Source organism: Myodes glareolus, chromosome 2 (assembly GCF_982192425.1).
Source record: "Myodes glareolus chromosome 2, mMyoGla1.1, whole genome shotgun sequence".
Classification (NCBI taxonomy): domain Eukaryota; kingdom Metazoa; phylum Chordata; class Mammalia; order Rodentia; family Cricetidae; genus Myodes; species Myodes glareolus.
This window is the reverse complement of record NC_142027.1, coordinates 116,574,079-116,601,725: the sequence shown is the minus strand read 5'-3', so window position 1 is coordinate 116,601,725 and position 27,647 is coordinate 116,574,079. Positions and strand designations below refer to the sequence as shown.

General features: G+C 45.9%; 1 protein-coding gene across 4 annotated transcripts; it reads right to left on the bottom strand.

Moving 5' to 3' along the window:
- Positions 1-6,790: 6,790 nt before the first annotated feature.
- On the bottom strand, positions 6,791-27,514 carry Psph (phosphoserine phosphatase). Of its 4 annotated transcripts, none has more exons than XM_048433732.3 (8): positions 27,387-27,512; positions 19,680-19,873; positions 15,865-15,910; positions 12,921-13,079; positions 11,831-11,965; positions 10,508-10,653; positions 7,805-7,953; positions 6,791-7,125 (listed from the first exon to the last, which is right to left on the bottom strand). In XM_048433732.3, exons 4-8 carry the CDS (start codon positions 13,058-13,060, stop codon positions 7,018-7,020), a joined length of 678 nt encoding a protein of 225 aa, XP_048289689.1. In that variant the 5' UTR covers positions 13,061-13,079; positions 15,865-15,910; positions 19,680-19,873; positions 27,387-27,512; the 3' UTR covers positions 6,791-7,017. The 4 variants fall into 4 exon arrangements, with proteins under 4 accessions (XP_048289689.1, XP_048289688.1, XP_085537911.1 ...); XM_048433731.3 differs by having other exon boundaries at positions 15,865-15,988; positions 27,387-27,511; XM_085681785.2 differs by lacking the exon at positions 27,387-27,512 and adding an exon at positions 23,099-23,115 and having other exon boundaries at positions 15,865-15,988.
- Between the last annotated feature and the right edge of the window lie 133 nt (positions 27,515-27,647).

Genomic DNA, 27,647 nt, shown 5'->3' with positions numbered 1-27,647 from the left:
CATTTTGCATGATTGAAACCTTTTTGGGTTTGTTTTTGTTGTCATTGTTTTGTTTTTTTCAAGACAGGGTTTCTATGTGTAATAACACTAACCTTCCTGGAACTCACTGATTGACCAGGTTGGTCTTGAACTCACAGAGATGCTCCTGCTTCTGCCTCCTGAGTACTGCGGTTAAAGGTGTGTGCTGTCACAGCCCGGCTTTTTGTTTTTTTTCACATAGTCTCACTCTATAGCCCATGCTGGCCCAGAACCTTCAGAATCCTCCAGCCTTTCCTTTCCCAAGTGCAGGGATTATACACATGAGCCGCCACACCGTTAAAAAAAAAAAAACAAAAAACCTTCAGCACTTGGGAAGAAGAGGCAGGTGGATCTCTGCAAGATTGAGGGCAGCAAGTTCCAGGACAGGCTCCAAAGCTCCAGAGAAACCGTGTCTCAAAAAAAAAAAAAAAAAAACAGAACAAAAACAAAAAAAAAAAAAAAAAGAGAGAAAATGAAGCCAGGCAGTGGTGGTCTATGTCTTTGATACCAGCACTTGGTAGGCAGAAGTAGGCCAATCTCTGTTAGTTTGAGGCCAGCATGGTCTACAAGTGAATTCCAAGCCAGATGGTGTGATCCTAGCACTCGGGAGGCAGAGGCAGGCAGATCTCTGAGTTTGAGGTCAGCCTGGTCTAACAAGAGCAAGTTCCAGGACTGGCTCCAAAGCAACACAGAGAAACCCTGTCTCGGGAAAAAAAAAAAAAAACAAAAAAAACCAGAGCTGAGGATGCAGCTCACTTGACGGTGTTCACGCACAAGCTCTCCTAGGTTCAGTCAGTCCCCAGCACCATACATATCCGTATATGGGCACACATATACTGGGTACATAATAGTTTGAGGCCATCTTGAGCTCCGTGAAACCCTGTCTCCAAAAAAAAGCAAAATAAAACAAAAAGCATGACGTGCCTCCTGTTGTGTTCCAGTCCGACTCATTCTCTGGTTAAACTGCTTTTCTAGTGGATCTGTACGTGCTCCTCCGCAGACAGGTATCTCTCTGCGAAAGAGGACACCCCCAAAGCAGCAGCAGGAAGTGAGGTTCCAGAGATTTGAGGAGCCACCTTAGTGGTGGCAGAGATAGGATAGGGTTTTGTTGTTGCTTTTGCTTTTGCCTCTACAGTCCTCAGAATCTTTTTTGTTTGTTTGTTTGTTTATTCATGGTTTGGGTCCCCCCACCCGACAGGGTTTCTCTGTATAGCCCCGGCTATCCCGGAACTCTCTCTGTAGACCAGACTGGCCTCTAACTCAGAGAGATCCGCCTGCCTCTGACTCCCGAGTGCTGAGATTAAAGCCAAGCACCACCACCGCCTGGCAGCCCTCAGAGTCTTATTTAATGGTCAATTTCATCTGGACAGGCGAGTGACCTGTCCACAGTCACATGAGTCCTGTTCACATCCTCCAAAGTGTTTTCCCATCTCTCCTCACGCCGCTCCTACAAGCCTGAGGTCAGCAGTACAAGAACTGCTGTCTTCACCAGATAGATTCACCAGGTCATGTCCAGAGCCGGAGCATTCTTTATCTAATGCCTTACTAAGGTTAACAATTGACCTAAACCAGGCCCTTCCACCCTGGCCTACTACTTATTAACACCGGCCCCAACGTTAGCATGTCGGGCCTGTGCAGACACACCTGGTGATCTGTGGCGCTGGGGACGGACCCCTAGGGCCTCCTGCAAGCGAGGCAAGCACTCTGCCAACTGAGCGCCTCCAACTCTTCACCCTGTGTGAGCCTGTCTACGAGTGCACGTGCTGCGACATGCATGACACCAGAGGAGAACTTGCAAGAGTCTACTCTCTCCTTCTCCTATCATGTGGGTCCTGGGAACCAAACTCGGTGTCAGGCTTGTCAGCAAGTGCCTTTACCCACCGAGCTAGCTCAGTGCAGTGGCCCCCTTCTCTTTTTAATTGTATTTTGTGTGTGTGTGTATATGTGGAATCTGTTCTCTCCCTCCACCATTGGGTCCTAGGGATCAAACTCAGGTTGTCCTCAGGTTTGACAGCAAGAGCCTTTACAGGTCCAGCCATGACACTGGTCCTCACCACCCTTTCCTCATTTTGGTTTGGTTTGGCTTGGTTTAGTTTTTGTTTTTTCTGTGTAGCCCTGACTATTCTGGAACCTTTTTTTTTTATTTTTATTTTTTTTAAGTAAATTTTATTAAATTATAAAAGTTTCCATTTCCGCCCCCCCTCCCACTCCCCCCACTCCCCCTCCTCCTCCCTCTTCGTCCCCCAGGGCAGTCAGGGTTTCCTGCCCTGTGGGAAGTTCCAGTTCCTTCCCCCCTCCCTCCAGGTCCAGGAAGGTGAGTGTCCAAACAGACTGGGAACCTTTTAAGACCAGTCTGGCCTCGAACTCAGAGATCTACCTGCCTCTGCCTCCCAAGTGCTGGAATTAAAGGAGTGTTCACCACCACCGCCGGGCCCTTTCCTCCTTTTTAATATTTTATGTGTGTGTGTAGACGTGCCTAAGTGTAGGTATATGCGGGTGCCCGCGGAGGCCAGAAGAGAGCAGTGGATCTCCTGGAACTGGAGTTACAGGGGTAAGCCACCCTGTGTGGATCCTAGGAGCCAGGTCATCTTCAAGAGCAGTAAATACTCTTACCTAAATTCTCCTAGCGCCCCCAAATGTTTATGTTTATTATTAGTTTTACTCACATGTGCTCGTGTGTGTGTGTGTGCACGTGCATGCTATGGAGTAGGGGGAGGTCAGAAGATAGTTGTGAAGTGGCTTCTCTCCACCTTTATGTGGATTCTGGGGTTCGAACCAGGCTTGCCTGGGAAACACCTTTTCCCACCAAGCAATCTCAGTGCCCAGTTGTTTTGAGACAGGGTCTCCTGCAGTTCAGGCAGGCTGGCTTCAATCTCTCTCTGTACCCAAGGTGGGCCTTAACACCCTGATCATCCAGCTTTGCTGGGCTCACAGTCAGGCACCACTGTTGCCCGCTTGCTTCGTTTCTTTGGTACAGAATCATGCTGTGAAGTCCATTCTTGCCTGGAGCCTCAGATCCTCCTGTCTCAGACCCCAGAGTGCTAGGATTACAAGTGTATGCCACTATAGCCCCCTATAAGGGCTTATTTTGCTTCAACTTCCTACCAGGACGAGTTTCAGTTCCTTAACTTCCTCTGGTTATAGAAGCAGTTTTTATAGATTGAAAAAGTGGCACCACCACCCCCCCCCCCCCGAGCAGAAGCTACCACTCAGGGAACCCCCACCCCACTGTACCCATAGATGCCGCCTCTGAGAGGAAACCCTGACTGCTTCCAGTCAGTCTACAATTAGATAAACCATGAAAGAGGTCAGTACAGCTCTTGCCTCATTCATATTCACCCCCCTGACACAACAAAGAGGAGATTGTGCTACCCGGGGGCGGTGAGCTCAGAGCCAGCGGCCTATGGCCCACAGAACCACTGGTAGCATTGTAACTGTTGTCTATCAGAATCTCAGTCCGCACCCTAATCAGATTCCTCCGGGGCCAATTTGCCGTTGCACCTGTGCAGGCCGCAGTCCTGTTGAAGCAAGCGCTCCTAACCAACTCGGCCGCCTCCTCCACCTCCGCTTGGGCTTGTGTGCCCTAGGTGGTCATGTGAACTAAGACATTCTGTAGCAGCGCTCTGCTCAGACCCAGCAGGCCTGGTCCTGCCCATTTTGCTCTGCTGAAAAGCGCAAAGCCACAAAGCGCCATCTAGGAGAGCTGCCAGGAAGCATTTACAACTGTGGGACAACAGCCCTGTTGTTTGGGAGCCCGTGTGAGCCCTGCCAACATACTTCTCTGTGCCTTTCCTCCAAAACCTAAGGTTTTTGCTTTGTTTTGGTTTTTAGGGTTTTTTTTTCCCCTTTGATTTTTCAAGACAGGTCTTCTCTGTGTGTAGTCCTGGCTGTCTTAGCTTGCTCTGTAGACCAGGCTGGCCACAAACCCAGAGATCTGCCTGCCTCTTCCTCCTGGTGCTGGGATTAAAGGCATGTTTTTTCATTATTTGTTTTGTTTAGTGTTTGTTTTTGAGCCAGGGTCTCCCTAGAGCCCAGGCCTAGAAATTATGATCTTCCTGCCTCAGCCTCTTTTTGCTTGTTTTTGTTGTTGTTTTTTCAAGACCGGGTTTCTCTGTGTAGCTTTGGCTATCCTGAAACTCACTCTGTAGAGCAGGCTGGCCTCTAACTCACAGAGATCATCCTGCCTCTGCCTCCCGAGTGCTGGGATTAAATGTGCACCACCACCGCCCAGCTGCCTCAGCCTCTTGAGTGCTGAAGTCTTCGGGCACCATCCACCCTCAACTGATTTTGAAATTGGACACATTTGATCAATTTGGCTAAGCTATAAATGTTTCATATAATTTACACTAAGCAAACATCAGGCAGTAGAGGCTCAGGCTGGGGTGAAGCCTTGCTCTTCGGTCCTCGGCACTGAATAACCCAGACAAGATGGTGCACACCTGGGACCCCAGCACTCGGGAGGCAGAGGCGAGAGGAGAGCAGGAGTTCAAGGTCATCCCCGAGTACTGAACTGGGTAAGACCCTATCATTACAAATAAATAAAAACCCTGGGGCAGAAAGAGTATTTACCTCAAATGTGCAAATCCCTAGTCTCCATCCCCAGCACCACTCAAACATACAAACACACACACTGAAACCCAAAAATCTGTAGGACCTATATGTCTTCCCTATTCAGTGATCTAGTAGTCGCTACTACTTGTGTCCTCTGAACCCATATCCTTCCCCTCCGACAATAAGCAAGGAGGGTAAGCAATCTCATCCTTTAAAGCATTTCCTGAACTTTCCCACTCTTGACAGTGGGAACCTTCAGGTCTTTCTTCCCAAGTCATCTGTGGAAAAGAACTTGGTGTGTGCACCTGCGTGCACATGTGCGTGTGTGTGCGCCTGCGTCCACATGTGCATGTGTGCTTTGAGTGCCAGGTGCGCACATGCCAGAGCACACATGTAGAGGTTAGAAGACACCTTTTGAGAGAGTTGTCTCCTCGGTGCTGAGTTCCAGAAATTGAACTCGCATGGCAAGGCTGTTGCAGCGAGCCCTTTTACCCCGTGAGCCATCTCTTAGGCCCAAGAACTGCGATCGTTAGGAATAGGCTGCTCTCTTTTATGATTAGTAAACCATACGTATTGGATGTAACTTTCAAAAATAAATGTGGTTTTTATTTCCTTTCTTTGTTTTGTGTTTTTGTTTGTTTGTTTTGTTTTTTTTTTTTTTCAAGACAGGGTTTCGCTTTATCTTTGGAACCCATCCTGGAACTAGTTCTTGTAGACCAGGCTGGCCTCGAACTCACAGAGATCCACCTGCCTCTGCCTCTCGACTACTGGAATTAAAGGTGTGCGCCACCATTGCCCGGCTTCCTTTGTTTTTTTTAGACAGGGTAGAGACAGGTTTTGGTTTGGTTTGGTTTGGAGATATTTTTGTTGTTAGTGGTAGCTTTTGTTTTTGTTTTTTTGAGACAGGGTTTCTCTGTGTAATAGTCTTAGCTATCCTGGAACTCACGCTGTAGACCAGGCTGGCCTCGAACTTACTGATGTCCACCAGCCTCTGCCTTCCAAGTGCTGGGACTAAAGGCATGTGCCACCACCGGCCATCTTATTTTGTTTTTGTGACTCTGGGTATAGGATTGAGGCACCAGGCTGGCCCAAATGTGATAACAATCCCCCTGCCTCTGCCTCCTGATACCTGGGATTACAGGCAGGAGCTACCACTTCTGACCCAGTCGCAATGTTTTTAAACCAGTATTTTTATTTAAGCTTCCATCATTACTTTTAAAGTATTTGTTTTTATTCTTTTCAGTGATGTGTGTGTTTCTGCCTGTGGGTATGTACACATGAATGCACATGCCTGAGGAAGCCAGAGACATCAGATCCCCCTGGAGCTGGAGTTACAGAAAGTTTTGAACCATCAGTTGTGGGTGCTGGGACCCAAACTCAGATCTTCTATAAGAGCAGCAAATTCTCTTAACCATCGTCTCTCCATCTGTTACTTCTTGGCTTTAAAATTTGTATTTTTATTTTACATGTGTGTTTTGCCTGCATGTAAGTGCACCACATGCATGTCCGGTACCAGATACCCTGAAACTGTAGTTTCTGTTTCCCGGGAACAGCCGTATGCTGGGCACCAAACCCAAGTCCTCTTTGAGAATGGTAAAGGCTCTTACTTTCTCAAAACCTTTGTGACATTTAAAACACAACACATCTTTTTTCTTTATATCCTTTTTCTAGATATAGGCTCTTATTCTGGCTGGCCTGGGACTTTCCATCCCCCTGCCTCAGCATTCCAAGAGCTGGGATTACTTGTGTGCACCACCCACCATACCCAGCCACACAAAACCAAGTCAGGTGAAAAGAGGGTTTCTGTGCCAGGGCTTCCTGTAACGAGGTCAGGACAGGGACTCTGCATGCAGGATGGAGAAACCGCAACCCTCTTCTCGGCACGGGGGTTGTTTATGCTTACATACTCACAGTCACTGAAACACTAGACACAGGCATGCCTAAGGGGCTGAATAAATCGCCGAGCAGTGGTGGCACACACCTTTAATTCCAGCACTCGGGAGGCAGAGGCAAGAGGATCTCTGAGTTCGAGGCCAGCTTGGTCTACAGAGCTAGCTCCAGGACAGCCATGGCTACACAGTAAAACCCTGTCTCAAAAACAACAACAAAAATTTAAAAAAAAATAGGAAAAAAGAAAATTGAACAGGCCTGTTCATATATACAAACATTCTTTTTATACCTAAGAGAAATCCCGTACTCACTTAAGGCTACTGAATCCATGTTGTAAGAGTAAAAGCATTTAATTTACCACGCACCTCAGAAAGCTCCAGGTAAAATACAGGTAGGAATATTCACAAAGAATTCAGAGTATAAAACTCTCCAGGTAATTAGTAGTCATATTAATATTGGAACTGCAGTAGACAAAACTAGCTACCTCCTGGACTGTACCGGGAGCCTGCCTGTCGCTCTGAGAGACTGGAGTTGTGCTGAGTGGGCAGGAAGTTGAGACTATTCTTCCAGTCCTCCCAAGAGCTCCACAAAGTCAGTGATGTACCACTTGGCGTTGCTCTTGACCTGTTGCCTGATCACATTTCCTCCAAACCCAATGAAAGCATCCTAGGAAGGAAAGTGGGGACCGGGTTAACGTCTTTTAAAATGGCACACCCAGAAACATATATAAAATAAACAAAATATATTTAAGTGAAAAACTATGTACATGCTTAAAAATATATATATATATGTATGTATGTGTTGCTACATATATGTCTATGTATCTATATATACCCAGTATCATTCTCTTTGCTTCCAGCTCATTGGTAGAATGTAAGCCATCAGCTACTGCTCCAGCACCCCGCCTGCCTGCCTGCTACCATGCTCCCCACCATGATGATGACAGAGTAACCCTCTGAAACTGTAAGCGAGCTCCCAATCAAATGCTTTCTCTGGCTGTCCTGGAACTCACTCTGTAGACCAGGCTGGCCACGCCTGCCTCTGCCTCCCAAGTGCTGGGATTAAAGACATGTGCCACTGCTGCCCAGTTCAAATGCTTTCTTTTATACGTTGCCTTGGTCACGGTGTCTCTCCACTGCAATTGAACAGTGAGTAAGACACTTCATGCATGTTCCTAGGCTGAATGTCTTTTGGCTGCTTTGTGTTCTTATCGTGATATTTAGCTGTTTTGGTTTAACTTCTGCTGTTAGCTTCATAGCGTTTTCAACCAGACATAAAAAAAAAAAAAAAAATTACCACCTGAAAAAAACCAAAAAACAAAAAACCAGCACCCTTGAGTACGTACGGCAGGAGGGCAGGCTTCCATGTCTGTAGCTCCATCTCCAATCATGATTATTTTCTTAAAGTGGAATTTTTCCTTTAAAAATCGAATAACCTTTCCTTTCCCACCAGACTCGGCTGTTGGCTGCATCTCATCAAAGCCTGCGTATTCACCTTCAGAGGACAATGAGAAGGGGTTAGGTTCACAGAAACATTTGCCTCGGGCAGCTTGTTCATACTGATGACACCCGAACTTAAATATAAGTGTTAAAACAGCCCTGGGTATGGTCACACAGCATGGGACCTGAGCCATATTCCTGAGGAGGTGGCTCTAGTGGGTCACCTGGACTGAATTAGCTGCATCTCCTCAACTTCTGATGTAGCAGTTTTAAGACTTGTTGAGATATCAGACCACCATAATACATTAATTTCTATATTATACATAATATATTACATGTAATACATTGATTTATCACATTAATATAGTAACATTACCTAAAGGAATTAACCAACTTTTCTTACTTTTTTAAAGATAGGATTAAAGATAGGCGCTCCTGTAGAGCAGGTTGTCCTTGAACTTACTATGAATCCTAGGATGACCTTGACTCTGTCTCTCTGTCTCTCTGTCTCTCTGTCTCTCTGGCTTCCCTGCCTGGAGCGTGCCATCACAGGTGTGTATGCACCCTCATGCCTGGTGTGTGCAGTACAGGGGACAGAACCCAGGGATTCCTGCATGTTAGGCAAGTGATCTACCAACTAAATCCCATTCCCAGCTCTGGATTTATTTCTACTATGCAGAAATGGACACACTCATTAATGGGGGCTGGGACTTGTTTGGTGGTGAGACTTTGTAGCTCAGGCTGGTATAGAACTTGAAGAAATACTTCCACCTCGTCCTCCCAAGTGTTAAGAGTGAGTCCCCAGGCCTGTTTCACTCATTTGTTTTGTTTGTTGGCTTAGTTAGTTTTGTTTTTATTTTTAAAGATGGAGTCTTAGTAGACAAAAATGACCTTTAATTCCTAATCCCCTGGCACTGCTTCCCAAATGCTGGGATTATATAGGTATTCTCTTCGCCCGCTTCATACTTTTTTTTTCTCAAGATAGGGTTTCTCTGTGTAGCCCTGGCTGTCCTGAAACTCACTCTGTAGACCAGGCTGGCCTCGAACTCAGAGATCCTCCTGCCTCTGCCTCCCAAGTGCTGGGATGAAAGGCGTGTGCCACCAAAGCCTGGCTAACTAAGTGAGTGGGAAGGGACGTGCATGCTATGGCACCTGTGTGGAGGTCAGCAGACAACTTTGTGGGTCGGTTCTCTCCTTCTACCTTTATGAGGGTTCCAGGAACTGAATTCAAGTCAGGCTTCTTGGGCAAGCTCTTTTACCTGCTGAGTCCTCCCTGGCCCTCACGGGGTTTCAAGACTACTCACGCCCCTATGACATAGCTACAGAGCTTCTGGTTCTTTTGTAACAGGGTTCCATACAGCCCGGGCTATCCTAGAACTTTACTGTGTATCCTAAGATGCCCCTGAACCCCTGATCTTCCTGCTTCCACCTGGGAATATAGTCAGAACCTGGTTTAAGTGCCAACCAGTGCTTTAGGCAGGCTGGGCAAATGCTCTACCAAGGGACCCCAGCCCAGCCTGAGAGCACTCTGTTCGCTGTCTATTTTGTTTTTCATTATTTATTATGATGTGTGTGTGCATGTGTGTGTGTGTGCACGTGCGTGCGTGCGTGTGTGTGTGTGTGTGTGTGTGTGGAGGCTGTACATGTGAGTGAAAGTGTGTGGCATCTGGACCGACACTCCTCTGGGAACAAGCTCAGGTCCTCCGAACGACAGCCTGTACTCAGTTAACTGCCAAGCCGTCGCTCATCCTGTTTTCAGAGACTAGTGTTTGTTCTGTAGTCCACACTGGACTCCAACTTGCAATACTCCTGCCTCAGCACCTCAAGGGCCCAGCATCACTGGAGCCCTCTTGAGATTATGTAAACTATAGCTGTGACCCCAGGTGTCCCTAGGGCAATGGAAATGCAGCAAATCATTAACCAAACTCCTTCTTGGGTCTACATTGCCCCAGACACAGTAAAACAATCAACCGTCCCTGAACTGTAGCATCACAAAATAAGCCAGCAGGCTAACATTTTAGTTTATGCATAGCATGAATATGCAAAATCAAGCCGGGGCGGATGACCTCTGCCTGTTTTGCAGAGTAAAGAACACCAAAGTGCAGAGCACATCAGTCAACAGAGCCATTCACACGGGGCCGGAGAGAGGGCTCGGCAGCTCTGAGTGCATCTACTCCTGCAGAGAACCTGAGTTCAGTACCCGAGCCAGGTCTCACAATAGCCTGGAGCTCCAGCTGCAGGAGATCTGGTATGCTCTTCTGGCCTCCGAGGGCACTTGTATGCCACACACACACACACACACACACACACACACACGCGCGAATTTTTCTTAGCGGGAGTTGGATTTCCTGGAACTGGAGTTACAGAGCTGTGGATTGTCCAGTGTCGGTGCTAGGAACTGAACCCAGGTTCTCTGGAAGAGTGCCTAGTGCTTTTCACCCCTAAGCCACCTCGCCAGGCTCCATAAAAAAATTTTTTAAAAGAATAACTCATGTAACTCTTAACCCCAGAACCACTGCTCTTTTTAAATTACGTTTCAGCAGACACTAACTATAATATTAAATGACAGAACAGAGAAGAAAGGGAATATATTACCATTAAAATCTTACCATTGAAGTAGAATTTCAGCCTATTGGCAAATACGTTGGCTGTTGGGATGTTGAGCTTGGCGGCGACGTGCTCCACGATGCTCCGAAAGCCGCCGGATATGAGGAACACCTGCACACGACGCTCCTGCAGGCGACTGACCAGCTCCCTACAAACAAGCACAAGATACAAAACAGCAGTTAATAAAAAACAAAAACAAAAACATGAAAAAGATGCTCTTTTTTAAAATTTTTTCTTAGCTCCAATGCTGGAAGTCCATCTATAAAGAAATGCCTATGGGATTAACATTTCCTATGTTTGAGGAGGGGTTGGTGCTGGTGAGGTGGTGTTCGTTTGGGTTGTGTGTTTTTGAATAAAGTCTCTGAACTTCTATCCAGTCGGAGTGGCCATTCTGAAGCCATGAGTCTCTCTGCTGAGGTTTTGCCCTTTCCCTAGCAATTACATTTTCCTTCGTGTGTCCACTTCTGTGTTCTTTTGTTGTGAGGTTGTTGTCTTTTTCATTGTTCTTTGTTTCTTTGTTGTTGTTTGTTTTGTTTTGTTTTGAGAGACAAGGTTTCTCTGTAGCTTTGGAGCCTGTCCTGGAACGAGCTCTTGAAGACCAGGCTGGTCTTGAACTCACAGAGATCCGCCTGCCTCTGCCTCCCGAGTGCTGGGATTAAGACATGTGCCACCACTGCCCAGCTTGTTGTTGTTTTTGAGACAAACTCTTGCTATGTAGCCAGACTGGCTTTGAACTCACAAGAGCAATCCTGCCTGAGCTACGTCTGGACTGGGTATTTCAGATGTGAACCAACACCTGTTCTTAGCTTTTCTGTTTGTCTGTTTTGCTGACTGATTTTTGAGATAGGATCTCATGTGTCTGTGGATTATTTTGAACTTTTGATCACCTGCCCCCACCTCCCATGTCCTAGGATTACAAGGGTATGCTACACAGACACCCAGCCTCTGTGCGTGTGTTCTGAGACACAAGGTCTCAATGTGTAGCCCAGGTTGGCTTTGAACTCAAGACCCTCCTGTCTCAGCTTCCTGAGAATTATGAAATATGCACCACCATTCCTAGCATTTTATGTGTTTTTCAGATGTGCTTAGAAATTAATGGGTGGGACTTCTCTGCTTCCGGAAACCACTGCACTAACGCTAAGATAAAGAACTCCTAGAGAAGCCTGGTGAAAGTATAAGGTCAAACATACACGAGACCAGAAAGATCAGAGCAGATGTCAGTACCGAGAGAGCCCTGCAGAAGGCAACGGTAACAGGAGGAAAGAGTTCCACAGATCCCCAAGCTCATAGCAAGACAGTATGCCAAGGGCCAAGGCTGTGCTTACCTTATCCCGGGGGTCAGGTGTGGGGGGTGCTCAGCTAGGAGCCTTTGCACCTGCTCCCTGGAGGGCTGGATCAGTGCCAGGCGTTCAGTGAGCGCGTCTTTGAAAGGCAATGCTCCTCCCATGGCTTTCCGCGTCCTAGGAGGAAGACCTAGGATCAGGCCAGCCGGGTTAGCTGTCCTTGAAGTCAACAAACCTTCCTAAACCAGGACTTTATGATAACCATCAGGAAGAAGGTATTGCCGCGAGCCCAACTCTACAACAGGCCTGCTGCATGCCGATTACAGGAGGGGTCTGCTTGGGAATCACACGGAGACTCTGACTCCATGGACTGTGCCTCCACAGACGGTCAGAAACCCACACATCCCAAACACAAGCACCTTGCTTGCAAACCATAACCTCGAAAGAAACCAAAGGCTGAAAGCTCCTGTAACAAATGCAAGCCATAGCTCAGGAAGGTGTCGCTGTGGCAGAGCGGGAAGGCAGAGGGAAGGAACAGAGCTTCTGGCCTGGCATCTCTCTCCACTGAGGCAGCCGGGTTGCACTTTTAACCTTGACCAGAGACACTGATGAAGACTTAGAGCCCCAGGCTATCTTCTTGGATTAATCATTTCCCCAGCCTGCCCAAGAATGCGTCTCATCTGCAGAGACGTTTGTTTTGCTACCTTTGTTTATGCTGGAATTTTTGCACATGGACAGAGGAAGACAGTACACTAAACCACGCTAAATTCTAGGTATCTGAGGGTGGGGGCTGGTAATCTGGTGCTTGGTCTTAGCCCTGGGCCAAAAGCAAAACCTAGGAACTGAGACCTTAGCTTTTCATCCGGTCTTTTTGTTGCTGTTGTTTGTTTGGGGTTGGTTGGTTGGTTTTTGTTTTGTTTTTCGAGACAAGGTTTCTCTATGTAACAGTCCCAGCTGTCCTGGAACTCGCTCTGTAGACCAGGCTGGCCTCAGACTCACAGAGATCCGCCTGCCTCTGCCTCCCTGAGTGCCGGGATTAAAGGTGTGCGCTACCAGGCCCAGTTGGTCATTGCTTTTTAAAGACGTGGTGACTTCTTTAGCATCTCCTAAAGGGAATAAAGACAGCTCATACATTTCAGACACAGCCGCCTCCACGCCACAGAATTTGGCCAGCTCATCAATCCCTTCCTCTCGGATGACTGTGCTGTCGACGTCAAAGCACACTGCGTCTGCCGAGCGGATGAGTTCCCTCAGCTCGGAATGGGAGACCATCCTGGGAAGAATTTTCCTCCTAGAAAAGAGAGAGAGAAGTGTGCTTAAAGATGTCAAGTATAGGGGTTGGAGAGATGGCTCAGCGGTTAAGAGCATTGCCTGCTCTTCCTAAGGTCCTGAGTTCAATTCCCAGCAACCACATGGTGGCTCACAACCATCTGTAATGAGGTCTGGTGCCCTCTTCTGGCCTGCAGGCATACACACAGACAGAATATTGTATACATAATAAATAAATAAATTAAAAAAAAAAAAAGATGTCAAGTATGGGGCGAGGGATGCGAGTTGCGAGTTTGTTCAGCATTCACGAAGCCCCAAGTTTCGCCTAAGTTGGGTGTAGTGATGTACGCCTGGGATCCCAGCTCTTTGGAGGTGGAAGCAGGAGGATCAAGAGTTTAAGATTGGGGCTGGCCAGGTGGTGGAGGCGTACTCTTTTAATCCCAGCACTGGGGAAGCAGAGGCAGGTGGATCTCAGTGAGCTCGAGGCTAGCCTGGTCTACCGAGCGAGTTCCAGGACAGCCAGGACTGTTACACAGAGAAACCCTGTCTTGAAAAAAAAAAGACAAAAAACAAAAATAAAACAAAACAAAAATAGGATTGGGGCTGAAGAGATGGTTCTGTAGTTAAAAGTGCTTGTTGCTCTTTCAAGGGACCCAAATTCAGTTGCCAGAAGACTCATCTGGCTGTTCACAACTACCTGTAACTCCAGCTCCAGGAGAGCCATCACCCTCTCTGGCGCACGCGCGCGCGCGCGCACACACACACACACACACACACACACACCCCTAAAAATAGCAATAATAATTTTTTAAAAAGAGAGAGTTACTGGGTGGTGGTGACACATACTTTTAATCCCAGCACTCGGGTGGCAGAGGCAGGTAGATCTCTGTGAGTTCAAGGCCAACCTGGTCTACAGAGTGAGTTCTAGGACAGTCGGGGCTAACAGAGAAACCTGTCTCAAAAAAACAAAGGAGAGTGAGAGAGTTAGTTTAAGACCATCCTTAGCTCCAGAGCAAATCCGAGGCCAGTCTGGACTACATAAGACCCTGTTTCCAATAAAATGGTAACAGGGAGATGGCTCAATAGGTAAAGATGCCTGCTGCCAAACCTCCATCCGTGGAAGCCACACGGCAGAAGCGAAGAGAGGAATCATGAAAAGGTGTCCTATGACCTCTGTGCACACACAGAAAAGAAATAAAGCTTGTTCCGTAAATATATCATGTGATTCGACGGGACAGGACCATGAGGCACAGGTTAAGGGAAAGCCAGCCAGGAAGGCAAATTATGTAAGAGCTAAAATGAGATGCTGACAGGATAACCGCCGGGCACGCAGGGCTCAAAACCAGGGAAAAGACAACCCAGGTCAGGCACCTGGCATGGAACCTGACAGGAACCATGTCCTTCAGAGGCTCCCGGTGTTTCAGAGATGTTGGGCGGCAGGGCGGTGCATGTTTGTGCTTGCAATCTCAGTACTAGGAAGGGGAGGACAGGGCAGGAGGATGGGGGTTAAAGGTCATCCTTGGGTATGCAGTGGGTTTGAGTAATAAGGTCAAGGCAATCCTGGGCTAGAGATCCTATCTCTGAATCAATAAATAAGTGGGTATGGGTAGTGCACACCCGTGTTCCCAGCACTAAGGAGGCTGAGGCAGGAGGATTGTGAGCGCCAAAGGTGCTACATAGTGAGCCTGGTCTAAAAAAACACCTTGAAAAACCTTGGCGATAGGGGAAAACTAAGTTCGGCTGCTTCCAAGTAAATTGTGTACATTAGACGTCCACAGAGAGAAAGAAAAATCACTGCTGGGAAACGGACTCTGGAACTTCACATGGGGCTTTTGGGGGAAGGGAAGCCCACAGATGAGGGGTGGAGAGAGTGCGGGAGAAAGGACTGTGTCCAAACAGAGGCCCAGGCCCACCCACTGCCTTCAGGGGTGCAGACTGGGGCTCCAGCTCAGCAGTGAAGCCAGTGAAGCCTCCTGACTTTATTCTTAAATCTGTGCTGACAAGCCCTTCTTGCCAGAGCTCCAAAGTGAAGAAAGGGGTTTCCCTTTGGGGCTTGGATTTAGGAGGCCCGAATTGGAGTAAGAGGAAGAAAATCTCCTTGCTTAATCAGATAGAATCCCTTCCATCTAGTGTCTTGCACGAGGCACCTAAGGTTACAGGAGCTCCTTCCATTTGCATCAGCCATGCCAGTGGTACACAGATATGCACATGGGAAAAGCACCCATACACATATAACAAAAATGTAATTAAAAAAAAAAGAAATAGGGGCTGGAGAGATGGCTCAAAGGCTAAGAGCACTGGCTCTTAGAGGTCCTGAGTTCAATTCCCAGCAACCACATGATGCCTCACAGCCATCTATAATGAGATCTGGTACCTTCTTATGACATGAATATATAATAAATAAATAAATAAATAAATAAATAAATAAATAAACTAACTTAAAAAAAAGAAATAAACTTCTTATAAACAGAAGTGACATGCATATAACATGTTATGACAGACAATGCTTCTCCTCCTCCTCCTTCTATTCAAAGACAGGTCTCCTATATCCTACCTGGTGTCAAACCTGCTACATAGCCAAGGGTAACCTTGAACTCCTGATCCTCCCAGCTCCACCTCCTGAGTACTGAGATGCCAGGCATGAACATTACACCTACTGTATATGGTGGAACCCAGGGCTTTGAGCACAGTAAGCGTGCGCCCTACACACCAAGCCACATCCCCAAACCAACAGATGCTTTTTCACTCGAGGACGTTAGCGCACAGGCAAATCTAATGACACAATGCATGGACACACTAGTACTCACGATTCTCCAGAGCTGGATTCCTGGGTGACAGTGTCTTTCTCTTCCCCTTTGAAGGTAAAAATGCACCGTAAACCTCAGGTTAGAGTTTTGTTTTTAAAGAAATATCTGTGAGTTTTGCAAGAGCCTAAAAAATAAACAAAAACAAACAACAAAAAAGAGAGAGAGAGAGAGAGAGAGAGAGAAAATGAACAGCCAGGAACAGACTCATGGCAAAGAAGGAGGTAGAAGGGCTGGGGTTTTTGGCTCAGTTGGTAAAGCACTTGCCTGGCATGAAGCAAGCCTGGAGTTTCACCCTCTGAAGTTCATAAGCCAGGGTTGATGACCTACACCTATAACCCCAGCACTCAAGGGACAGAATCAGTCCAAAGGATCAGAAGTTCAAGATTATTTTAGGCTACGCAGGGAGTTAGCGGTTCAAGGCAAGCCTGGATTATATGAGACCCAGTCACAAAGAGAAATATCGGGGGCGTGGGGGATGGAAGACTGATTGACCTCCTAGTAAGATTGTTCCGACAAAAACTGCTTCCCCTGGGAGATGTTCAAACAGAGCAGAGAAGTAGCTACAGCCTGTCCGTGGCTTCTACTCTGCCTGATGAACAGAACACAAAGAGGACCCACGGGGAGAACAACATACAGATACAGAATGAAGAGACTTGGGCATAGAGTAGACCCAACAGTCCTTGCTTTCTTCAAAATATGGCACACGTGTGTGTGTGTGTGTGTGTGTGTGTGTGTGCTACCTCATGCCTGTAATTTCAACATTTGAAGGGCTAAGGAAGCCTGAGGCAGGAGGATGGCTCTGAGGTTTAATCCTGTCTCAAAAAGGAAAAGAAACAAATAGCGGGGAGCTAGAAGCGCAGGTGTGGCTCGGCGACAGAGTGCCCTGGCCTGTGCTCCGTGCTCAATACTACAAAACCACGTAATCCATCAATTGGTTACAAGTCAGGGAAACAAAGCCAAGAGCAAAGGTGATTCAGGGACTGGCAAGCTGGCTCGGCAGATAGAGATGCTCACCTTGAAACCCCGATGGCTCTCGATCAATCCCTGGAGCCCTTGGTGAAAGGGGGGAACCAGTTTCTGAGTCATCCTCTGACCTCTACAGATGCGCCATGGCATATGCGTGTCCACACCCATACTCGCAGTAATAATAAATATATATATTTAAAGGAATTCTGGTGCTAGCCTCAAGGGAGCAAAGCTAACAACTGTGAACTGTGATTTTCCATCCCTAACACCAGGGAAGTACTCAGTGGTAGAGTTACTTAGTGGGCCCCAGGTTCCATTCTCAGCACCACAAAAAGTTATTTAAAAAAAAATTAAGTAGAAGAAACAACAACAACAATAGTAAACATTAAAATGCAAATAGAAGCTGCAGAGATAATGGCTCCGCAGTTAAGAACACTTGCTGTTCTTGCAAAGGACCTAGGTTCAAGACCCAGGACCCACCTGTTATATCTTAATCTTCTGCAACTCCAGTTCCCAGGGATCTGACACCCTTTCGCTCTTCTGACCTCAGGGAGGCACCAGGCACACATACGGTGCACAGACATACATACAAGTAAAACATTTCACAAACATAAAATAAATAAGTCTTTAAAAAACAAAAATGGGGCTGGAGAGATGGCTCAGAGGTTAAGAGCACTGGCTGCTCTTCCAGAGGTCCTGAGTTCAATTCCCAGCAATCACATGGTGGCTCAGAACCATCTGTAAGAGATCTGGTGCCCTCTTCTGGTCTGCAAGTGTACATGCAAGCAGAACACTATGTAATAAATAAATAAAACTTAAAAAATAAAAAATAAATAAAAAATAAAAATGCACCACGTGGTGGTGGCACACGCCTTTAATCCCAGCACTTGGGAGGCAGAGGCAGGAGGATCTCTGTGAGTTCGAGGCCAGCCTTGTCTACAAGAGCGATTTCCAAGACAGGCTCCAAAGCTACAGAGAAACCTGTCTTGAAAAAAACAAAACAAAACAAAAAACAAAACAAAACAAAAAACAAACAAATAAAATAAAATAAAACTGCAAATAACTGGACATCCTAATGCATACCCGTAATCTCAGTGCTCAGGAGAATAAGGCACAAGGTTTTAAATTTAAAGTCAGGCTCTACTACATAGCAAGAGAGCAAGAGCCTGCCTCAAAAAAAAAAAAAAAATCAAGGCGGTGGGTGCCAGGAAAACAGCTCACACAGTAAGGTCCAACCTAAGTTCAATCACTAGAACAGTGTTTTTAAAAATGCCAGGGGATGGTCAAATGGCTTGGTGGGTAAAAACCCTTGCCATGCAAACCCGATGACCTGAGTTCAATTCCCAGAACCTAGAATAGCCTAGAAAAAGGAAAAACTGATTCAAAAAAGCTGTCTTCTGACCTCCACCCTAGCACTTGCACACCCCCACATTCACACACAAACATTCGGTACATCGCATGCACAGAGTGCCCTCAGGTACACAAGTCTCTCTCTCTCTCTCTCTCTCACCCAATAAACATTAAAAAAAAAAAAAAGGTAGACACACCTGAGGAATAACACCCAAATTCCCAGATTTGTCCTCTGGCCTACACATTCACACACACACATACACACACACACATACACACACGCACACACACTTCGAATGTAAGTGTAGAAAATGAAGGTGCTAAATCTCAGGGGAAAAAAAAAAAGAAGATAAGCAGGAACAGGTAAGAACTGAGCCAAAAGCCAGGCCTGGTGGCTGGTGGCCATGATCCTGGCACCTGGGAAACCAGGCAGGAGGACCACTGCAAGTACACACCAGCCTGGCCAGACTCCACTCTTCAGAAAGAGCTGTGTGGTAAACGCATAGAAAGAATGGGCAAAGCTGTTGTGAAGATAAACATACTGAGGACATGGCCCAGCGGGGACTCTCGTGTGCTAGGGGGTGGGGGATGGGAATTAAATTCATTGCTTGTAGATTAAAGATAGAGTTACAAACCCCAGCAGCCCCTGCTTTCAGAGATTCATACAAGAAAAGGGAAGGTCGATGGGAGAGAAACATTGTCATGAGGTGTGTTTGTGGGTGATTGCCCAAATGTCCACCAACAGATAAGCTTTAAACTCTTGGAAAATGGAAGCATGAGGATCAGGAGTTCAAGGCCAGCCTGTGCTAACATACACACACACACACACACACACACACACGAGACTAACTATAATATGCAAGACTCATATATAGAAAATACAATTGTCACTGGAGAGATTGCTTAATGTTGAGAGTGCTTGCTGTTGTTGCAGGAAAAGGAGGTTGGTTTCCAGCACCCGCATGGGTCACAGGGGTCAGTTCACAATCTCCCGTGACTCCAGCTCCTGCGATTCTGACACCTTTGGCCTCTGAAGGTACAGACACACACACACACACACACACACATATTTGAAGAAAACGAACAAATCCAATGAATGAAAGATTTAACACCCAAATTAAAGCTATTCCTTTATAATTGTATATGTTTATGTGTACATATATATATGTGTGTGTGTGTGTACATACATATGCTTATTTGAAATTCTATCTCTAATGAAAATGATGGCAAAGTCAAGACACTTCAGTTTGGAGAATGTTCATATCTTCTACAGATGAGTCTCCTGGGCCAGATTGCATCATTCATTCAAGCTGTTTGTCTTGGAGAATGAAAAAAGTGAAGCTACCCAAAATATGAACTAACGAAAGGAAAGCCTTGGAGTCCTAGGAGATAATCTACCTACCCAGCAAAGAATCAGAGAAGTCACAACTGTGGGGAAGCGAGGACCGGTGCAACTGAAAGCTGCCCTGTGGATAGACGGGCGCGAGCGGGGAACTCACCGCGGTTCCTGGGCCGCGCTGGTCTTCACGGGGTCTGGAGCTGCTGTGACGCGCGAGTGCAGCGTCTTAAGGGAGGGATCAGTGCAGGAGATCACAGTCCTCACCCAAGGCTCGTCTGGGATCTTCTGATGAGTCCGGTGGCTTCAGAACAGTTTCTCATGTGCTTTTTCAACTGGAGACGGCAGATCTCGGCTCTGCAAAACCGGGTTGGAAGGCCGCCTCGGTCCAGCCCCCAGGGGAGGGGCTTCCCGGTCCCGCCCCCCACCTTTTCCCTTCCTTGGGGTTCTGCACCGACAGAGCCGCCTTGAGAGCTCTGTGACCTCCACAGTTTGTTGAGATAGTCTGAAAGAGCTCCTGACTTTCAGCCGCCGTGCCCCATTTGCAGGGTCCTGCACGCGAGAGAAGCGAGGGACCTCTGCACTGATTTTGCAATGCACAAAGCCCCTTGTGAGCCCTTCCTGAAACCCCTGTTAATTACAAAATCTACATAGACCCGTTGGCAAAGTAACTCACTTGGCAGCGTATTTGCCTGGCGTGCAAGAAAAGGGTGCCCTATCCCTAGCGCCACATAAACCCCACAGTGGCAAATACTTGAAACTCCTGCACTCAGGAGGTGGAGACAGGATTGGAAGTTCAAAATCATCCTGACGACATAATGAATTCACGACAAGCCTGAACCACAGGAAAGACCCTGCCTAAAAATAAAGATACTCTGTTCATACTTAAAGTGGAGAAGAAGAAAAAAAGCCAAAAATCTTTGCTGGGCTGGAGAAAGACCCAGGAGTTAACTGTCCTTACTGCTATAACAGAAAACCCAGGTTTGGGTCCCAGCACCTCCACCAGGTGGCTCACTACCACCTGCGGCTCCTGTCCCGGGAGATCCAGTGCCTGCTGGCCTCGGAGGGCACCAGCACACACGCAAGCACATACATACACATGAATAAAAATAATTCTTTTTTATTTTAAAATTTTTATTTATTTAATATGTATGGGTGTTTCATCTACATATAAGTCTGGCACTTCATGCATGTGTGGTACCTGCTGAGGCCAGAAAGGGACACTGGATTCTCTGGAGCAGGTTGTGAGCCACCATGTGGGTGCTGGCAATCAAAGCCACGTCCTCTGGAAAAGCAGCCACTGCTCTTAACCACTGAGAAATCTCTGCAGCTCCTATCTTTTTTTAACTGTGGCAATTTTTTCCTCATGTGTATATTTGTGTGGTGTGCATGCATGTTTTCTTGTGAGTGATGGGTACTTGTGTGTGTACCCAGAGACCCAAGGTTGGTAACAGGTGTCTTCCTCAATTGCCTTACACCTTACTCATTAAGGTAGGCTCTCTCCATTGACCTCCGAGTTGGTACATAAAGCTATTCTACGTGGGGCTGGAGAGATGGCTCAATGGCTAAGAGCACTGGTTACTCTTCCAGACGTCCTGAATTCAGTTGCCAGCAACTACATGACAGCTCACAACCATCTATGTATAATAGGATCTGATGCCCTCTTCCGGCATGCAGGTATACATGCAGAGAACTCATGCATTAAAATATAAATTAAAAACAAAACAAAAAACTATTCTACCTAGCCAGCTTACTTTGAAGATCACATTTCTGCCTTCTCAGTGCTGGAATTTCACACAGGCTTCCATTCCCATATTTATGTGAGTTCCATGAATCTAAACTCTCAATCTTGGGCTTGCATGGCAAGTTTTCAACCACTGAGCCAAATTCCCAGCCCGTGTACTTGCTTTGTTTTATCTGTCCATTTGGTTGATTTGGGGGTTTTGTTTCTTGGAATTGTGAGTGTGTGTGCGCGCGCGCGCGAGCGCATGCGTGTGCACATGTACTTGCACACACGCATGCATATGTGCGTGTATATACTTGGAATTGTGAACCTAGGGCTTGACACATAATAGTCAAATGTTCTATTCGTGAGTATTATAGCCCTACGTAGCTCTCATTTTAATTCATAATCTGAAAATGTCTAAATTGCCCAAGCTGGCCTTCAACTCACTCTGTACCCCTGTCAGTTCAATGCTCCCTCTACCTCAGTCTCTTGGAAGGCTGGAATAACAGGCCCAAATCCACCAGGTCCAGCTTGTACCTGCTTTGTTCTTTCCCACCTACCCCTTCCAGATGTCACTTGTCCTGCTATTTTAGCATAACCAGTAAGAAGTGTTGTTCCCAAATATTCATATTGCAGGAAGCTGCCTGCAATTAGGCAATGAAGTCCAACCGAAGACAACTTGAAGTGTCTAGCTGATCATCTGCTTTGCCAAGTAGAGAAAATGCCGAGGCTAAGGCAGGCCTTTAGCCACGACAACCATGCCCTTAAGCCAGAGAAGCTCTCAAAAGTACACAGTTCAGGAAGGTGGTGCAAGTCTTTAAACTCAGAACTCAGGAGGGAGGCAGAGACAAGGGGATCTCTGTGAGTTCAAGGCCAGTCAGCTCTAGACGGTGAGTTCCAGGCTAACTTACAGCTATGTAGTAAGACCATCTCAAAACAAACAAACAAAAACTTATAAAATTCAACCCAGTAACACAAGTCCCCAATCTCTTTGATCAGACACGACTTTGAAGTTTATGATTCCCAGAATTCACTAGTTGAAAAATGGCTGTAAACGTGGGGCGTCCACTGGAGATGGGATTCTTTTAGGTTACATTTATTTAATTACTGAGGAGGAGAAGGTTTTACAGTGTGCATGTGGAACTCAGGACAACTTTGTGGAGTCAGTTTTCTCCGTCCACTATGGGTGTCCTGGGGATCAAATTCATGTCATTAGACTTAGTGGCAAATCACTTTACCAGCTGAGCCATCTAGCCAGCCTCAGAGATGTTGTTTTTTTTTTTAAGATTTTTATTTATTATGTATACAGGGTTCTTCCTGCATGTATCCTACTACAGAACAGGGCACCAGATCTCATTACAGATGGTTGTGAGACACCATGTGGTTGCTGGGAATTGAACTCAGGACCTCTGGAAGAGCAGCCAGTGCTCTTAACCTCTGAGCCATCTCTCCAGCCCTCAGAGATGGTTTTGATGAGGTAGAGAGCTTGCCTAAGTAATCCCCAAGAAATTAAGAGTTTTAAAAAATATCAACCTAGTCAATAATACATATGTGCTTGGTAGTAACTTTAAAATTAGTATAACAAAAGATGCAAGATATTAAACACTAAACATATTCATTTAAGTATAGACAGCAATGAAAATTTTTATTTGAAAAGAAAAGCTTAACTACTATAAATATGAATGACTACAAGAGCTCATTTGTGCTATTATTCCTATATTACATATTCATAAAAATTTCAGATATTTGAATAAAATCTGCCACCTGTTTCTGGTCCTTTTAGATCCCTCATCTCACACCTGTACAAGGTTTGGGCACAAGACGGCAGTGTTGATGTCCAGCAAAAGTATATATACCTCTAAAAACTAAGTCGGGGCTGGAGAGATGGCTCAGTGGCTAAGAGCGTGTATTAAGTTTAATTCCCTGCACCCACAACAGGCAACTCACAACTGCCTGTGAACTCAGGGATCTGATACCTCAGGCCTCTTCAAGCACCTGCAACCACACACAAAGACAAACATAAAATTAAAAGAAAAAACATTAGTGTGTTAGGAAGACAGGTGTAGTGGCTCACACTTTTTTTTTCTTCTGATTTTTTTGAGGCAGGGTTTCTCTGTGTAGCTTTGGAGCCTGTCCTAAAACTCACTTTGTAGACCAGACTGGCCTTGAACTCACAGAGATTCTCCTGTCTCTACTTTACGAGCGCTGGGATTAAAGGAATGGGCCACCCTGCCCAGTATGGCTCACACTTTTAATTCCAACACTTGGAAAACAGGGGCAGGTGATCTTTTTGAGTTGAAAGTCAGGCAAGACTACAGAGTGAGACATAGTGAGACTGTCTCAATAAACAACAAACAAACATACAAAAATACACAAGTAAGTGTCATAAAAATAGCAACAACACTGGGTGGTGGTAGCACGTGCCTTTAATTCCAGCACTCTGGAGGCAGAAGCAGGCAGATCTCTGTGAGCTCAAGGGCTGCCTGGTGCCTGGTCTACAGAGCGAGTTCCAGGACAGGCTCCCAGACTCCGAAGATACAGAGAAAACAAAAACAAAACAAAACAACAAAACATGGATATTTATAAAATTACTGACTGAATATAGAGAGCAAATTTAGTTTTAAAGATTTATTTTTATTATTTTATAATTATGCATAGGATTATGTGCCTGCATGGCGGTGCGTGCCCAAGAGTGCAGGCCAGAAGTGTCAGATTCCAAGGGGCTGGAGTTACGGCTACTCAGGTCTTCTGGAAGAGCAGTAGCAAGGGCTCTTAACTGCTGAGCCATTCGCCCTGCAGATGCCCCCAAGAGAAAAGTTAAGACTTTATAGTAACCCGGCCACTTTCAAATAAATGGTCAAAGTTAACAGCACTGACAATGGGATAAACCGGAATCACATGACTTTTCTTAAGCCGCAATAAGCACACGCCATTTCTGTAATATTTCTTGCCAAAATGAATTTAGTCAATAGGTAACATCAAGCTACACCAAATAAGTCTAAAATAACTGCTGAATACTCAAAGATGCCAAGATCAAAGCAGGGGAGCGCTAGAGGTCTGTTAATCTAGACCATGAGGTGAGAGGATTGCCAGGATGAGGCCAGCCTGGGCTACACAGTAAGTTTCAGGTCATCTTGAGCTACACAGTAAGCCTGTCCGAGAACAAAACTAGGTATGGTAGGCATAACCATACTTACAACACTCTGGAGACTGAGGCAAAAGAATCAGTTCAAGGTCATCCTGAGCTCATACTGAGTGTGAGGCCAGTGATGCCAGCCTGGACAACAGGAGACCCTGTTAGCTTTTTGTTTTGTTTTAAGATATAAATAAAAGAGAGAACCAACTCTTAAAAGTTGTCCTATCATAGGGCAGCGATGGTGCATGCCTTTAATCCCAGCACTCTGGAGGCAGAGGCAGGTGGATCTCTGTGAGTTCAAGGCCAGCTTGGTTTATAGAGTTTCCAGGACAACGTGGGCTGTCTCAAAAAAACAAAAACAAAACAAACAAATAAAGTTGTTCTCTGACCTCTCTCTATATATACTCTGGCACAGATGAAAGATGTAAACACATACATGTTACATGTATACACGCACATACACACAAACAAGTGTAATAAAACCTTTTTGAGACTTTGTCTCGAACAACAACAAAACTCTTTTTAAAAGATTGGGAACTGGGGCTGGAGAGATGGCTCAGCAGTTAAGAGGACTAACTGCTCTTCCAGAGGTCCTGAGTTCAATTCCCAGCAACCATTATAGTAGCTCACAACAATTCAAAATGAGATCTGGTGCCCTCTTCTGGCCAACAGATATACATGCAGGCAGAATGCTATATACATAATAAATAAATCTTTAAAAAAAAAAAAAAAAAAGAACTAGAAACCAGAAGTCATTAAATCCTGTTGTGGAAGTAGACCAAAGCATGTGACAGCCTCAAATGTAGCTTCTATCATGATATATATATGACATATATATCATATATATATATATCACATATATATCATATATGTGAACTGTCATAGAGAATTTTAATAGCAAAGTATCAGAATAAATGTAACCCAGTGGAAGGTTAGTGAAATAAATTGTGATGCAGTCATTCAATGAATTATGTTAAAAACATAACAAAAGCCAGATGGTGGTGGCGAACGCCTTTAATCCCAACACTCGGGAGGCAGAGGCAGGCAGATCTCTGTGAGTTTAAGGCCAGCCTGGTCTAGAGATGTGGTGATGCTGTGTGATATTCACTGTGAGAAAGACACATTGCTGGGACTGTGGGTCAGAGGTAAAGCACTTTCCCAGCATATGCAAGCCAGGGGTGGTGGTGCATGTCTGTAATGCCTGCAATTAGGAGCCAGGCAGACAGGGCTGGAGAGATGGCTCAGTGGTTTAGAGCACGGGCTGCTCTTCCTTCCCAACGTACACATGGGGTCTGATGCCTTTTTCTAGTGTGCAGATATATGTGCATACAAAATACCCATAAAAATAAATAAGTAGAGAGGAGGTGGGTAGAGGCAGGATTGCATAGTGAGACCTATCTCAAAAACAAAACAAACCATAAGTTAAAAAAAAAAGACTCCTCCAATATTTCTTCCTTTTTTGTTGTTGCTGTTTTGCTTTGCTTTGCTTTTTTTTAAATATTTATTTATTTATTATGTATACAATATTCTGTCTGTGTGTATGCCTGTAGGCCAGAAGAGGGCACCAGACCTCGTTACAGGTGGTTGTGAGCCACCATGTGGTTGCTGGGAATTGAACTCAGGACCTTTGGAAGAGCAGGCAATGCTCTTAACCTCTGAGCCATCTCTCCAGCCCCCTTTGCTTTGCTTTTTGAGACAGGGTTTCTCTGTGAAACTGTCCTGGCCATCCTGGAACTCACTCTCTAGACCAGGCTGGCCTTAAACTCAGAGATCCACCTGCCTCTGCCTCCCAAGTCCTGGGATTAAAAGCATGCACTATCCCACTCTTTTTTATTTTTTGAGACAGGGTCTCACTATGTAGCCATGGCTGGCCTGGAACTTGCTATGTAGATCGTTTGTCTTGAACCCACATTGATCTGCTTGCCTGCCTAGCGCTGGGATTAAAGCTGAGTGCCACTATGCCTGGTTTTGTTTCATTCTTGCAGTAGGTATGACAGATACTGAAGAGCATGAGAATTTATTTCAATTAAAATAGCAAAACCTCCAGTTAGGCCAGTATAATATATTAAATGGTATTATGAATTGTCATCTTTGTGAAGTGATTTCTATTGATATATATATTTACAAACTCAGATAACAGCTTAAAAATTGAGTACAAAAAAAGAGCATATACACCTAAGTGCTCAGGCATACAGGCAGAGAAAACGCCCATACATATTAACACACACACACACACACAAGGCAGTCAGTGGTGGTGCACGCCTTTAATCCCAGCACTCGGGAGGCAGAGGCAGGTAGACATATGTGAGTTCGAGGCCAGCCTGATCCCGGAGAGCTAGTTCCAAGACAGGCTCCAAACCTACAGAGAAACCCTGTCTCAAAACAACAACAACAACAAAGCTAAACGGGTATGGAGAGATGGTTCAGCGCTTGTTCTTTCAGAGGACCCAGGTCCAATTCCTAGCACCCACATGGAAGCTTCCAACTGTTGTAACTCCAGTTCCAGAGGATCTGATACCTTCACACCAATGTATATAAAATAAAGCTAAGTTAAAAACATTTTTTTTTAAGTTAAAGGAGTTCTTTCAAAGCCTGGGTACCACAGTCCAGCTAAGTATGAGCTTTCAGCAGGCACAGCAGCTCACATCATTTTGTAGGTTAAAGCAGAAGACTGTTACGAGTTAGCTACCAGTCCAGTCTACACAGTGGGTAGTTTAGGGCCAGAGTGAGACCTTGTTTCACATACAAAAATAAAAATAAAAAGCCCGGCGGTTGGGGAGCATGGCTTTAATCCCAGCACTCTGGAGGTAGAGTCAGGCGGGTCTACAGAGCGAGTTCCAGGACAGCCAAGGCTATACAGAAATAGCATCTCGAAAAACAACCAAACAAACCCTAAGTCTGCAAAACTGCCTCAGTGACCCGGGCCCTAAGAATGAACCGACTCTTGAGTCTCCTCAACGCCCATCGCACCAATCTAGTCGCCTCTAAAGCCAACTAGGAATTTCTACCTGGCATTACACGTTTCTTCCCCGGGTTTAAACCACCAGGGTACTGGGGAAGCGTCCTTCTTCTGTGTTCCCACATTTATGAATAAAACAAGCAAGGAAAATGAATCTGGGAAACCTCGCGAGAGGGTGAGGGACACATCCCGGAACCCAGGGTCCAGGAGCTACAGACACCACGTAAAGCGAAGCCGATGCCGCAGCTTCCCGTCACGCCCAGACGAGTGCAGAGGCTGAAGCATCTCTCAGACACGATCTATAGGACGT